The sequence below is a fragment of the Diadema antillarum genome, unplaced genomic scaffold, assembly GCF_040938485.1.
Source record: "Diadema antillarum isolate AM-2024a unplaced genomic scaffold, OU_Dant_1.0 seq00001405_RagTag, whole genome shotgun sequence".
NCBI classification, from domain to species: domain Eukaryota; kingdom Metazoa; phylum Echinodermata; class Echinoidea; order Diadematoida; family Diadematidae; genus Diadema; species Diadema antillarum.
In genome coordinates, this window is record NW_027272160.1 from 202,646 (window position 1) to 219,448 (window position 16,803).

Sequence of the window (16,803 nt, forward strand, 5' to 3'; positions counted from 1 at the left end):
TTTTGGTGGGTTTTGACGTAATTTGTTTTTTTAATCACATACCGATTATTGAATGAATATTCATAGACTATGGGGAATCCTTATATTTTAGTTTTCTACAATAAATAAAGATATTCATGAAGGAAACGTACACCCACCACAACGTCTACAAGAGGGTAGACGTGCAGCCGCTGTCGCGGATGCGTGTAACGTTAGTTACTAGGGCCGGGGCTCTACTGAACTAGACTAATTAAAGGACAAGTTCACCTTCATAGACATAAGGATTGAGAAAATGCAACAATATTAGTAGAACATATCAGAGAAAGTTTGAGGAAAATTGGACAATCGATGCAAAAGTTATGAATTTTTTAAATTTTTGTGTTGGAACCGCTGGATGAGGAGACTACTACAGCTTGTGAGTCATATGCGTACAACAGTATAAAGAAAATATAAAAGAAAATTCAACATATTTTCACTTTTTTCGCATAATAAAAGAGCAATTGACTTGCCTCTTTCTAAAGGCAGGGGGAATAATATTACCCATAACATTTATCGGTAACGAGTCAGGGGAATGTGTACTTTTTTCAAAAGATGGAATTTTGTGAAATTCTCTTTATATTTTCCTTATATTGTTGTACGCATGTGACATCTAAGTTATTCATACACTGCAGTAGTCTTCTCATCCAGCGGGTACTGCAAAAAAACTTCAAAAATTCATAACTTTTGAACGGATTGTCTGATTTTCCTCAAACTTTCAATGATGTGTTCTACTAATATTGCTACATTCTCTCAATCCTTATGTTTATGAAGGTGAACTTGTCCTTTAATTAAGACAGCCGTTTATCAACAAATACTCGGCCCGGCATTTGCACCACCACCGGCAGATATTCATCCAGCTCGTGCTGCCGCTACCGCGCTAAATTGTTAGATACCATGGCTAACATGCTCCATCTCTAGTCCACGAGTCCAAGGACGAGTGTTTTCCCTTTTTCTTTCTTCCACACAGCACAGGCAGCGACCGACCCTGTGAGTCTATGCCAGTAGCTCTCCGTAGACAGAACACACTCAAACCGCTAAATAATACAACAGGTACCGGTACTCACTATTCACGAAAGCGTAAATTTACCGATGACTTACCTGTACGCCTCCAAAATCCTCAGCCAAAGAAAGACACTTTAATAAGTTGTCATCATACGCCTTTGATTTGATAGGTAATTTGTAAAATTCGATATCTGTGCAGCAGTGCCACCAATTCCTCACGAGTTTCTGCAATACAGCACAGCACAGGGGGTGATTCATTCTTTAGGGTATGAAGCCTACATTATTGTACCCCGCAGTACAGTGTGTGGTGGTAGTGCCTTGCATGCCCTGCACATAATATGCAGGCAGTGTATGTACAACGTGTGTGTGGGCTGCTTATTTACAATAACTCAACTAAAGCTGGCGCTATGTGCAGTCGTACCACTGAGAGTCGTACTCAGAGCGGTGGTCGTACGTAACTGAACGTTTTTCAATTTATTCGTTCAATTCCACCAAGAATAACAAATTACAAAATTGTAGTATTGGGCGAAAAGACAAAAATCGATGATTTGACAATCATGACAGATAGCTGATAAGAGACTTAACAGTTCTTTTTTGCCAAACTATATCTTTACTATCAATTGCTGTGACTTTGTTGACGATGTTTGTTTGGTAAATAAATCTCATTTCATTTCATTTCATTTCATTTCAGCATAATGATATTATCATTTATACATAAGGAGGAAAAAAATAGGAGACCTGCTGAGAAGTAATGCATGTAAATTGCAGAAACTCCTATTTACAAATACAATTGTTTGATTATAGGTTCTGGCGGCTTTCGACGCAATCCCTCTATCATTCCTCTTTTGTTTCTGAAAAGAAAGAAAGAATAATAAAGACAGAATCAGCATCAAGAGCCACCAGGTAAGGACTCAGGTACACAAGACTGAAAATTTCAGCCTGAAAACATTAGTAATATACATACAGTATATGCGCAGATGAAATGATGATTGTGGGGGGGGGGGGTGCAGCACACTGACGGATAGAAAAAAAAAAGAAATTAAAAAATGTATTTAAACAGAATAAGGGATTGAATAATGGGGGAAATTGAACTTGGACTTGGACACACGGTTACAGGGAAAAGAGTAAAGAGGGTGAAATAAAGGCAATGACTTAATTAATCATTAAAAACATTTTTTTTTTTTGGTTAACCAGTACAGCAGATTATATTGATACAGGTATCTAGTTGTCATGGAGATGTTAATTTAACACCCGGTCCTATTTAGAGATTAATACATATATAATTTACAATTTGTGAAACTTTATCAACAGTGGAAACACAGTATGTATTCCCTTTGACAAATTTCAAAGTGCGCTAACAAATACAATTTCAAATTTAAATACACTGCAGCAAGGTCAAAATGTTTGGCACAAGCTGTACGTCACACAAATCTTTTTTCCAAAGAACCTCAGTATACAGTAACAAGAAAGGTCCCACTTACTATTCATAAAACAGACTCACATTGAGCACTGAAATTTATATATTTTTAACTATAACAATGCAAGTTCTTCATCTAAAGTTCATGAGCAGGAATACAAAAGCATCAGGATTCATAGTATCTGTCAAAAAGATAAGATTTCGTCTTACGTTTAAATACAGATAGGCTAATGGCCTGTCTAAAAGAGGATTGCAGTATTTTGGGCCTGCCAACGCGACAGTATTATTTCTGAGTTGGGTTCTGACTGATGTGAGATGATAGGGCAGTCTGTCTTGTACAATATTCCGTGTACTCTATCATTCTTAACAAACATGGACGCTATTGCGTGGGGCACATCACCATTATTGATCTAATACATGGCGGATGCCAAATACAATAAATAATATATTATCTTGTATTTTTCAAAATAATGTTATTCTTATAAAACAGCATATCAGTAGTACCTATGAGCACGTGTAATTGCTGCTGAAATAATTCTAACAGCTCTCTTTTGTAAGTGATGAGCTAGTGTTCGTCTTTTTTGTCTTTTATGGAAGAGAAAAGACGAGAAGAAAATAAATGACTATTATAATTATGAATTAGTCCTTTTATCGTCGTTAATGGTGTAAGAAAACGGCTATTTGTAGCATATTATTCTCATCTTGCCCACCCTCGGGTAGTGCCATGCCCAACTCGTCCGTACCAGCGTTGCCAGGTCCCAACAGAACAAAATCACCTGGAGGCATGTGAAAAATCACCAAAAATCATTTTAAAAAATATTTCAGGCTTCATTTCCAAGACAAAAAGATTTGATATAGACCTCCATCAAAACACTGTATAATTGCATTGAGCGAGACCGGCTGAACCGGGTTGGGGGGGGGGGGGGGGAGGGAGGGGGCACAGAACTCTACAGAACCCACACACCCACACACACACCCACTTTTTTTGCACCGTACAAAGGAATACATAAGGTGTCACCACCTGAAGTGGCACTAGACACTAGAAACGTTGCACGGTGCTTAAAGTGGGCCTCCCCCCCCCCCCCCCTCCCCACACACACACACCTTTGAAAACGTGGCGCCGGTGGTTCCCCTTCTCCCCCCCCCCCCTCCCCCCCCCCCTCCCCCCCCCCCCCCCCCTCCATTCATGACTGCGTTCACGGCGATCTGTGAAAAATGCACGAATCTTGATAAAATAACGCCTTCCATAACATTACCTCCATGTATGGCCTGCAGGGCGATTGCACTTCGATTTCTCCGCGATCTGTATGTAGATCCTGGGATATTTGATGCTAGTATATTCTAGGCTTTCGACATCACAACTCTTAGAAAAAGGGAGGACGTCAGACAAGACTGGACACCTCCCCTACAAAATTTTTGTTAAAAAGGATATACTGTAAAATAACCAAATGAGCGGTATGGTATGCTTATTTAACTGACTTATTTATGTATATATATACATTTTTTTTTAAATTTTTGTAATGGTTATTACAATAACTTGCTAAATACGTGTATTGTAATGTACTAATGTTCTCAAAGCATATCATGCTATGTATATCTATACACCTTATATAGACACCTCTATACTTTTATATAAATTTTTAAGCCGGAGGGGGAGGTTCATGACTTATTTTAAATCATTGATATTTGTATTTACAAGATATCCCAAAGTTGGAATAACAGAATATGAATCGATACTACTCAGTGGCGCTTTTGGGTCTGGATTCAAGACGAGAGGGCTCACTCCCTCATTTCTTTGTAGTGGCAGTAGCCCGACGAGACACCGTGCGACTTCCGTGCCGCGACAGGGTTTACCGCTTATCGCTAACCACAGTGGTGATTTTAATATTCGTAGTTATCCCTATCCCGAAGTTTGAATAATAGAATATGAATCGATACTACTTAGTAGCGTTTTTAGGTCTGCACTCAAGAGGGCTCACTCCCTCTTATTGCACTGACAGTAGGGTTCAGACGGGTAAATAATTCTCCATAGACACGTGTGTTAAAATTCAGATTTCCAAAAAAAAAAAAAAAAATCTGTAAAATAGCTGGGAGAAATGAGGTGTTTCATCTTCACTAACCTGGATAATGATAAGTGAGCTATGCCCTGTCATCCATCAAATTTCCAAGGCAGGTTTTCGGCTCAAACTCTGTCCAAGGGTCCGCAAAGCCAGACTATGAGTTCTTGTCACTCAAAAAAAAATCACCTATTTTCAGTACATGCACCCAATGAAATATAGTCCCTTTCAAATTCCATGAGAAAAGCTTTCATCTTTAAACCAAAATGAAGTTTGTAGAGGAATTTATATTCAATATCTACAGCTATTCAGTTTTATGCCAAACTGCATTAATGATTTTTTTCTTCGTTTATTTTGGTATCTTTGGTACGAATTTGTGAAGGGGTCTGGGACATTAAATTTTATTTATAGGTGTGAGCCCTATATAGAGGTCATAATCAATTATTTATTATTTGAGTTTTTAACGTCATAAACGTGTTTTTGATGATATTTGTCCCTACATCATAAGGGAAATATTGCACATTTAGGGTTATAAGACTTCTCAAAGAGACACTTTTGAAAATTATGCCCTTTGGTTGTTGTTTTTTTTTTTCAAAAATAAATCTTGCAGTTTTGATTAGTCTTTCATAAGATGAATACATAGATATAGGCAGTTATCCTTGATTAAGGGGTGTCATCATCACCTTACTCTCTAAAAAAATCGAGTGAAAATATTCACTCTTAAAGGAGTGAAAACAAAAGAAATTAGAGTGAAATTGGAGTGAATTTTAAGTGACAATGTCAGGGATCACTCGAAGATTTTGGAGTGATCCCTGACGTCACTCTAAAACGAGTGAAAATGAACATTTTCACTCAAAATTCACTCCAATTTCACTCCAATTTCACTCTTTTTTGTATTCCCTCCTTTAAGAGTGAATATTTTCACTCGATTTTTTTTTATTGAGAGATTGCCTACAAAGTACTGTAAAATACTTTTATTCAGCAAACAGATTAACTTGATGTAGGCCTATTTCGAGCTGTTTCAGTGGTAGCCAAAACAAAGAAATACATTACAAGGCATGTGCCATAATGTGTCTCGCCCATTAGCGTACAAGAAATTGTGCGCGAATGGGATATAACAGATAAAAAAGGGATGTAGCAGATGAAAAGAGATTTAAAAGGGTAAAAATTTATGGCAAAAAAAAAGTGCCATAAAAACTTAACATTGGGCCCTTAAAGTTCGTTGACCCCTGTCTGTGACCTTTGACCTTGTGGTGACCATCCACTCCCCAAAGAGACATCTACCATCCAAGTTTGGTAACAAACGGACCTATGGATCAAAAGTTATGACCCATAATAGAAACGCGCCATAAAAACTTAACATTGGGCTCTAAAAGTTTGTTGACCCATGCTTGTGACCATTGACCTTGTGGAGACCATCCACTCTGCAAGGGACATCTACCATCCAAGTTTGGTCACAAATGGAGCTATGGATCAAAAGTTATGACCCATAATAGAACGCGCCATAAAAACTTAACATTGGGCCCTAAAGTTCATGGACCCCCGCCTGTGAGCTTTGACCTTGAGGTGACCTTCATCTATGGTAAAATGTGAAACTTTGTATGACCCCTCTTCCCTCGACGTTTGATTGCAATTGAAGCCCAGAGTAAAGAGTTATTGATTTTTTTGTAGCGTTACGGACAGACGACGGACGGACGGACGGACGGACAGACGCCGCAGGCGATCCCTTAGTCTCCCCTCACCTCCGGTGGGCTCGACAAAAATGATTATCATTCAAAGTTGTGTGATACTGATGACTACTATGTACTAAAATCTAGTACCACAAGAACATAATAAGAAAACAAATTGTATAGTTAAGCAGGGTTGGGGTAGAGGGGGGAGGGGAAAGGGGGAGGGTATAGGAGGAGGGAGGGAGGGATTTGACAGAATATAGCTCAACATAAACCAGCAGAGCTTGTATGGGATGAATACTTCCCATTGACTTGTGTGCAATGCGTGCATTCTCTATATGGCTCACTTGTCACGGGTAAATAATTCCCCATGGAGACGTGTGTAAAAATTCAAATTTCAAAAAATTCTGTAAAATAGCTGGGAGAAATGAGGTGTTTCATCTTCACATACCTGGATAAGTGAGCTATGCCCTGTCATCCATCAAATTTCCAAGGCAGGTTCTTCGGCTCAAACTCTGTCCAAGGGGCAGCACAGCCAGACTACGAGTTCTTGTCACTCAAAAAAAAAAAAAAAAAAAAAATCACCTATTTTCCGTACACGTCTAGTCCCCTCAAATTCCATCAGAAAAGCTTTCATCTTCCAACCAAAAGGAAGTTTGTAGATGAATTCATACTCAATATCTGCAGCTATTCAGTTTTATGCCAAACTGCATTAATGATTTTTAATCTATTTTTTTCTTCATTTATTTTGGTATCTTTGGTACGAATTTGTGTAGGGGTCTGGGACATTCCATTTTATTTGCTGGTGTGAGCCCAGTCGCCCGACCAGACACCGTGCGACTTCCGTGCAGCGACATGGTTTACCGGTTATCAGTGGTGATTTATCGATCTCCCCTCACTTTCGACTCCGTGCGCACCCTGGATTGTAATAGGGCGTATGGATAATATTAGGCCCTATGCAAAAATATTAGCATTGATTCGTTTTAGCAATAATCTAGATAAACCTGTGCATTCAGAGTCTTCTGCCACTTATTGCTATTCTTCGTCAGATTCCCACGTCATGTTCATAACAAACACTGGGACAGAAGGATGAAATAACAAGGTGACGAGTGTGTGGTTGCGCGATCAGTAGGCTACATTGTCAATGTATCACGAGAATTCATATTCTCCATCATCCATTAATGAAAGTAATGCTTCAATATGCTAAGACGGTATAGACACATAACAGACACATACATTTATCCTGCCTGTAAAGCACCTTTCTTGGTTGTATCATTGCGTTTATTCACTAGTATCTGATAGGACCAAAAAAAAAAAATAATAACTCTGGTCAAAGAATCAAAAACAATTCACATCACAAAGATATGAAATATATTTGATACATGGTGGATTTGAAAACACTAAAACACAGGCAACAAGCACAGGCATGACACACGACATAATCTTTACACCAACACTTTTTGTAATAGAATGTAGGCATCAACAGTACAAGTGATAGGCAAATATTCGTTTACAAGAGGACAATAATGTTCTCTTTCTAATAATATCAGTTTTCAAACCTCTTTGAAAGATTGGTCTTATAAGCAATGCTTGTAGAAAGCAATTCATTAAACATAAAAACATAGAGGCCTAGCAAAAAACCGTTGTTTTGATTTTGTAAAATAACCATTCAAATTTTGAACATTGTTGATACAAAATGTTAAATCACATAACGTGTGACATAATAAATGAATAAGAACCAAATATATTCCAGATATTTGATTTTCCAAGTACTAAAATCAAAACTATCGATTCGAATTTACGGGTGAGCAGTTCTAAACCTATTATGCAGTGTATGGGGGGGGGGGGAGGTCATATTAGAAACTTATTCAACAAGGTATTGATATCCCATGCATTGCAATGGGACATACCAATGTAGTACCATTTATGGTACTTACATTGTACACTACATTTCCTCTTTCTACTTTCATCCCTCTCCCTTAAAGCGCATAGAGACACTTTGATATGCGCTATATACAAGCACTGTATATACCAATGTGAGAAATATCCTTCTATTCCCTTTTTACACCAAAGAAATTAAACAAATATACAAACCATCTTTTAATTTCATTTCCAACATTAAAAGATCCGATTTACATATTTTCTGTATGACAAATTATTAAACTTCCTGCATGCTTACCATAGATTCTTACGCTCTGCAGAAATCGTTTAAGATGCTTTCGTTTTGACAAAAAAAAAAGAATGATTACAGTTGGAAAACAATTCAAGGCCTGATAAGTGACAGGTATTTTAAGTTTCGATCATAACGTTTACTTACACCTCTCGTGCTAGGCTTCTTCGTTTGATTTTACTTGGATAGATGGATACGCTCTCTCCTTCATGTTCTATGTGTCTTCCTTTTAAAACTTATTATTCCGGTGAGGTACTATTTTCAACATGGCGCGAAAAGACAAGTTAATAACTAACAAAGATTCTCTAATTTAATATGTCTTATTACCGTATTCGTCTTTTTCCTTCTGACGTCATGATTACGATGTGTAGAAGAGGACAGCTAATAGCCCATCATTGTCAGCGAACCGAAATAATTAGTTGATGTTTACCCAGCGAAATATTTTGCAAATATTGCCTCAAAACGTCATTCGATAGTACGAAATAACAGCGTATTCGAAAGAGCTTGAAGAATGATCGTTTTGTATCTGGTGATCCTATTCCTCGTAATAGATTAGTATACAAAAAGTTTTCCTCGCATTGATATATTTTCCCTATTACAATTTAAGTGGTTCACCACTGGTCACGCGTTTTATGCGTGTGTTCTTTCTCTCGTTATTTACACGGATTTAAAGGCATACAAACTAATCATTTACAATTGCATTCTTAAATCTGCCGTCCCCAACCAGCGAAAATTGATCAGGGCCCAGAAATGCCAATAATGATAACACATTAATCAATAAAAAGTAATGAAGTAACAACAATGAAAAACGCTCTTCACATTTTTGGCAAACTGTATTACATAATCTAGGAGATTGCTATCGAATGCGATACTGTTTAGTATAATACAAATTAGAAATCTGCTTTTTATTCCTCCATAATATTTCCTGGCCTTAATCTATATGGACGCTTGACGTTCCTACTGATAATTCAATCCTTTTAATTATTATTTCTATCTTTGTCTGCGTGTCTTGTCTGTCTGACAGGCCGTCTCTGACGCCCTCACCCTCTATCCTGCAACTTTCTTTCGACTCTCTCTCTCTCCCTGCATACTCTTGGCTATATCTCTTCAGCAGCAGCAGCAGCAGCTGTTGCAGCAGGGGATTTTCTGGCAGTCGTCGGCGAGACCATCGCAGAGGCAGTTCTTGACGAGGCAGAAGGTGATGAGGGAAGAGAAAGCGATGATGATGGAGCAGTAGAAGATGGTCCAGTCCCAAAAGAAGCTGTTTCCATTTCCTTTGTTACCCTCATTCGCGGGAGGTTCGGGAATGCTCTGACATGAGCAGACGTGTGGACATGATGCAATTAATGTCGTTATAATAAATATAATAATTATATTTCTGTGTAGCCTACAAGTTTATTCGGAAGCCTCGTTTCAAAGCTTCTCTTATACTGAGTTATAGTCAGTGGTAGATTGTCCCCGAAACATGACTTTTGAGTACCTTATTATAAATTTTCTAAAGAGAAACGAAAACAATTTCAAAGAAGAAACACTTGATGAAAGCTTTAGTCAAAAGTTTCTCATTGTGCAATTTATGCCTAATTTTTAGTCTTATAGGCTCGCATGCTTATGAAGTAATCGTCCATGGGATTCCTCATAGAATTTCGACGGTATTAGAATTATTAACTCACATAGATTCCGGGGGCTGCGACTTGATGAGGATCCAACCCGGCAACGACCTCATCACTGTTGCCACCTCTCGATCTCTTTACCAGCACCCGCTTAACGTGCTCTGCCACCAAGCCGTGGTCGATGATCGAGCTGTTATTGGAGGGGCTTGGAGTGGTGGGCAGAATCAATTTTCTCCCCGACGCGCCGAAAGTAACACCGACTATTGACAAAATGAAACCGCATAAAGATTGGACGATTTTAGGCAATTTCCGAATAACTGGAAATCCCCGATGGGCAGCTGCAATGGAATGATATATGGGTAATACGTTCGCGTTTAGGTAAACACTGGAAAACACACCATTAAAGATCAAAACGACGCTTTCATCAACACGGGAAATGGAAAAGAGATTCATTTATACAAAGCTAACCTTCCCCAACAAGATTATTAGAACATTAAAGATTGAGGCCGGTTCAAAGGTGAAGAACCTACTTACTTTCGAAGAGCAACGCTAGATGCGAAAACGTAATGTAGAGTAACATGTTCAGTCCAAGTTCATATCAAGGAAGCTGATCATTAACAGCAAGTTATCAATGAAGTAAAAACGTGCACATGCCAACACACAAGTGCCAGTGAGTTTGAAAATGATATATTCTGCTTCAGTGAATATGATATAGTAGCGCTCGAAAACTTGAGCGCAGTGTGCGCAAACTGGCGCGTGAACGACTACGCAAAGCGCGCACATGGACAAGGGAATTTCCCTGTGCCCCCAAAGTGAAAACAACGCCCAAATGTAGTAAACAATAATAGTAATCATAATAATTGCATTTATATGGCGCTTCATACTGACGTTTCTAAGCGCACTTTGCTACTCATACAAATAGATTAGAAAACACAATAACATTAACAAAATCAGCGTTAACAGTAACATAAGAAGAAGAAAGAAAAGAAAAGAAAAGAAAAATACATGTGATACAATGGTACAATAATTGATAACTAGCTTGTGTTTGTTTCGTTGTTGATTTTTAAAAATATTTACGAGTTGCTGCAATAGTACAATGTATTCCAACTAACCGTGATCAGAGTGTGGGTTGAAGTTGTGTTGTTCCTTTGGAGTCGAGAGGAGTGCTGCAGATTTGTTTCGTTATCCATAATTATGTTTTACATCACGATCAGTTTATCTTGGCCGGGAAGGCTAAAGGGCAAGGGCGAATCATTAGTCTACTAAAATAATCTATCCGCACGTGTCATCGGTGCAGCGTCAATGATAATGTATCATAGATCTTGCGAACCAACATTTATCATTACGTAAGACATTCTCATACGAGCCCTACTTGAGGTGGCTTAAAGCACATAATAAATCAGGTCGTATTGGGCCAGTGATTTTCAGATGTATATTGCCTTGTTAGAGGTGTACCTGACTATAACTCCTAAGTTTATTGTCAAGTGATATATTACAACCACGGATATGGCGTTATAATGATATTATCATATCATCTACATAAGTATACATTTCATTCTAGCCCCGTCAGCAGACAGTCCAATTCAGGAATTATATTATTTGATTATTTGACGCCACTGCTTGCCATATTACATGTACAATGTATAAAGATTTCAATCCTCACTGCATTAGTCACGTGATTGCATTATGACCAATCACCGACCAGTATTTATGTAGATCATTTACTAGTAATATTGGTGAAACTGTATCATACAATTACCTGTACCATGAATGAAGACGTTTCATTTTGATAAAAAATGCCAGTGCAAGATCACGGCATTGGTAAGGCTTAGAGACAATTAAAAGTGACATCGCTTCTCTGCTAAATCAATCCTGCAAAATTAAGGAAAATTTGCCTCTCCTGTTATACAACACATTGTCTGTATATATCAGTGTTTTTGATGTGGATTACCTACTGTGCACCTCACATTGCAATAAGTCCAAGTAAGCATGCAAAAATAATACATGTACATATACAATCATAATCACGCTGTATCATCCCAATGCAAATACACAAATTCACATACTCATAAAGGACTTGACAAAGTGAGAACTGAATCACAAGGATGTTCTGTTATGTTACATGAAGACTCTTGTAGAAAACAGGCATATTCAGATCACACATCATACATACAGTAGCATTGTCTGTTTTGTTTTTGGTATACAGTGTACATGACTTGATATGTCAGTTGATTACATGTACAAACTATCTTGCTCTCTCACTCTCTGTACCTCTCACCTTGTTATGTACATGTATCTTTCTATTGCATTGTATCTTCTCCACACATTCTCAACACATTCATAAATTATCTTATCTTGGGTAGGCCTACACATTATTTGATTACAGAAGGAAGTCAGACGAAACAGACAGGTACAATGTAGGCATTCTGTAATTCTACATTATGTAGCATTTTTTTATTGAGTATCTTACAAATGTGCAGTAATGAGCCTTGAGGAAACACAGCCCAAAGATTTTTCAATCCACTTCCAGGGAACCAAGTAGTGTCCGGCATTCTGTCAGATCAGTTTGTGTATTGTATCTGCATGCAATGACCGGTACATGTACACGCACATATAGTATCAACAGCGAAGGAGCAATGCAAAACGAAATGAATGCAGCTTTTGTGTAATATGAATAGCCTCAAACCCTCATCCCTATTTTATGCCTGTCTTCTTCCATCCATCTTAAAGGAGGACTTAGAAACAAACATACCACAATCCCTCACAAAGATCACTGGTGTTCCCTCAGAACTTATCTAAATAAGAATTTTGCAAGATTTGATTTGATTGATCTGTTTGTTCCTGCTGCTGATTACAAAAGGGCAGAACTTTGCTGAACTTGAAATGAGCAACCCCCTGTAATTCTGAACTCAGAACAAATTCTTTCTTTCAATTATTACTCAGGAACCTTTTGGACATTCTGTAGATACTTTTTTTGACTTCTGATACACAGAAACCATGTACAATCCAGTTGACATTACCAGACATACATGTATACATAAGCCCTTCTAGCTAACAACACGAAAGTACCGTATTTCTTGTTGCACAGAAGTTGACACACTCTGAAGAATAACAGAACAGACAGAGGACTGAGTAAAAAAGATTGAGCACTCAGTAGTTCATGTGACTGGCATTGAATAAAGAGAAAGACAGCTATTGGTAGGTTGGTTGGGGTCAAGAATAATTTCATTTTACTTCTACTTTAAGTCAACTCTTTACTTGACAGAAAACTGCATGTTTACAAACTATGTGATCTGTCTCTGACTAGTTTTCACAAAATATTTGTCGAAGTCATTAGTTTCTCACATTCATTGATGTGTAGATGATGTGTGTGCTGCAGAGGATCGGTGGCAGTCATGGGGGTGTGGTGACGATGTCTGCAAATGTAAGAATCACAACTGACAGCATACTGTGGCTTCCATACTCATTGGCTTGACTGATCTCTTTGTAATAGAGAAAAGTTAATTGTTTTTCATTAATTTACCTCCATATCAAATTAGCACATGAGACTTTATCATATTTGAAAGCACCTGAAACCACATGGCATGACAAGCATAGGTTTGCAACCATTTGTTTTATAATTGGACCCAAGCATGTCTCTCCCTCAATGTTAAGGTCATTTCGCCTAATTCTGATCCATGCATATTATGACATTAATGTATCATAGAATCACTTTATTTGCTGATAAATTGCAAAGCAGCTCTTCCTATAAGATCTCTAGCTAAGCTCACTTTCCATATATAAGATTATCAAAACTGTTTGGCAGAACAAAGCTGGTGAGATTATTTTGCAGATAACATGAACTTGTATTCACAGAGCACAATCTTAACATTTCTATGCATGAACTGCAATGGAAGGATTTTTTTTTTTTTTGTACTCTTGCAGAGATACGCGACCACAAGACTCTTATTTTCTTTTTCAGAGCTCACTCTATCAAATAAATAACTATTCCAATATCTACACATACAAATACCAAATAGTAGAAAAGTCTATGTCACAATGTCCTGTACATTACATGATAGACTTCAACAGTGGCCACTCAGTGCTGTAATCTGCAATGCACAAAATGTACAAAAAGGATTTTCCATCAAACAGGTGAAATATAATTTCACAATGTTGAAAATTATTACAGATGTAAGGTTAAGTTTACGAATTGAGGACAACCTTGATAGTTCCTGTTTTCACTGACAAATCTTTAAACTAAGAGTCTATGCTTCTCTTGTCAAGAACCTATACAGTCTAAAATTTATGTCTACAATTTTCATATTGCAGACAAATAACACAACAAATTTAATGAAGAATTATTGAATACTCTCAGAAATTTCACGAAAAAAAACCCAACCCAACTAATCTTTGTAAAAAGGTCATTTGTCTAAGCTTTGTGGATTGTAAAATGGTAAACGAGATGACAAAAATACTTTAACAAGTAATTCACCTGTCACTTTTAGCTTTAAACAAAATGAGAAATTGAACATGTCAGATCATGGAGACCAACACATATCTGACAGGCTGGAGCTGAATTAAATCAAGAAGAGCTTTCATCACTCCAACCCCTATCTGGGCCCTGTTGCACAAAGCACTGTCATATACCTTCAGCTTACAATCTTTGTCGTTTCCATGGCAGCAGCTTCAACGATCAATCAACTTTGACCAATTCGGTTATCACCATCATGGTAACTACAATCACTGAACTGTCATTACGCAGGACGGCAAACATCTTTATGAAACATGGTCCTTAAAAAAAGGCAGGTCTGTCTTTGTTCCAAGCTTCATTTCCAGCACACATCACTTTATGCTAACATTTTTTTGATGCTATGAGAGTCTGCTTTTTGAGCTCTTTATTGAACTTCTATTGTTTTGTGTAAAATGAGCCAAAAACTCAAGAAATGGCATCGGTAAATCAATGACAGTGTTAAAATCAGCCAGGATGGGTTCTTGCTCAAAATATTCACCCATCTATTGCCTCTGAGCATGAATATAGGATGCTAAGGTTTAATGCTGTTTGGCAAATTGTCATACTTATTTGTTGTTGGTATATCATTTCTCTGAAAAGACAATAAAATAATGAACAAGGCAAGTGCCAAATTGTGTCTCGCCCATTCGCGTACAAGAAATTAATATTTTTCTAACCCCCAGAAGTTATTGACCCGCCTATGACCTTTGACCTGTGGTGACCTTCAACTCCCCAAGGGACATTTACCATCCAAGTTTGGTCACAAACGGACAAAGGGATCAAAAGTTATGAGCCATAATCGAAACGCGCCATAAAATTTAACAATGGGCCCTAAAAATTTGTTGACCCCTTTCTGTGACCTTTGACCTTGTGATGACCTTTAATTCCCCAAGGGACATCTACCGTCCAAGTATGGTCACAAACGGACCTAAGGATCACAAGTTATGAGCCACAATCGAAACGCACCATAAAACCTTAACAGTGGGCCCTAAAAACTTAACATTGGGCCCTGAAGTTCATTGACCTCTGCCTGTGACCTTTGACCTTGAGGTGCCCTTCATGTTTTAATAAAATGTGTAACTTTGTATATCCACTCTTCCCTCCAAGTTTGATTGAAATTGAAATCCTCAGTAGAGAGTTATTCAAGTTTTTGTAGCGTTACGGACAGACGACGGACGGACGGACGGACGACGGACGGACAGACGCCGCAGGCGATCCTTGAGTCTCCCCACACCTCTGGTGGGCTCGACAAAAACCAAACATCATGAGTTCCCTTCCTGCTGACTGAGACAATTTGGCTACAAAGATGATTGCAGTAATAATCAAAAGAAGTCACTCAAAAAAAAAGGAAAAAAGAAACTAGTCAGAGCTTAGCACCACAAACTGTGTAAGAAGATGCATGCACCTTACTTCTAGCCCCATAGTTTTGAGAATACCACACATGGATAAACTAATGCCTTTGTAAGAAACAAATCAATAAACACAAACATTGCTATCACACAGGCTGTATTTTTTGTCTTCTGTTGTTGTAATACTTGTGTAAACTGTGGTCTCAATCCGTACACTATCCTTTCCTGAAAAATCAAAACGAAAAAAAAAAAAAAATTATAAAAATGCCACAAGCACACATCTCTGGTCTCCTTGAGATCTAACTGACCCTGTGCATAATTGGTCTACTATATCTTGTCCCCACATATTGGCTCCCCAGATAGCTTCCTTGTCCAGGCAATACACTGAAGAGCATCAGATGGATGCGCTTGTCCAGGTGAAAGACCTCACTGGCATTCATTCAGAACAATGTCCTGCGCTATGGTCATCCCAAAGTCTTAGCAGGCAGATGGCAGAGGTCCCGCACAGCAAACAGTGTCACAGGTTGGTTATTCAAGCATATTGGGGGGTCAATGATAAAATCCACAGTAATTTTCCCCTTGTCTTCAGACTGACAGTTATGAAGGTCATCTGTGGCAAATAACACCATCAATGTGGACGCTACTTCAGGGCTGGCAGTTTGAACAACTCAAACAAATTGTATCAGGCTACAGATGATAAACCTACAATGTTTCAGAAGTTCTATTTCTCAGTTGCTTTCTCACACAGCAAGTTCAACTTGGCGATAAGAGTCTTTCTGCTGCTACAGTGTTCGATTGTGAAGTGCAGCTCCAGTTCAATTCTGCTTGAGTCTCTTTCGAGGCAACCCCATAAAAGGTGGACTTTGTGATGTGGCAAGCGCACGGAATGCATCAGCCACCAATATTGGATGGCTGTGGACCATTGTTTTCCATCCACTTGTCTCCATGACTTCTGTTGCATGGCTGTGGGGGAGTAGAAAACATACAAAGAGAGTCACAATGCAGCAATCAGATAGCT

General features: G+C 38.3%; 2 protein-coding genes across 2 annotated transcripts in view; both read right to left on the minus strand.

The window, feature by feature from the left end:
* LOC139709086 (adenomatous polyposis coli protein-like) overlaps positions 1 to 1,262 on the minus strand; it is a 115,349-nt gene extending 114,087 nt beyond the window's left edge. The window contains exon 1 of the mRNA XM_071621047.1: positions 1,117 to 1,262. The gene's annotated coding sequence lies outside the window, so the exon portion shown is untranslated. The remainder of the gene's footprint in view (positions 1 to 1,116) is intronic.
* An 11,149-nt stretch (positions 1,263 to 12,411) lies between these two features.
* LOC139709087 (speckle-type POZ protein-like) overlaps positions 12,412 to 16,803 on the minus strand; it is a 35,223-nt gene continuing 30,831 nt past the window's right edge. The window contains exon 9 of the mRNA XM_071621049.1: positions 12,412 to 16,748. Within this exon, the coding sequence (XP_071477150.1) occupies positions 16,601 to 16,748 (148 nt within the window). The 3' untranslated portion in view covers positions 12,412 to 16,600. The remainder of the gene's footprint in view (positions 16,749 to 16,803) is intronic.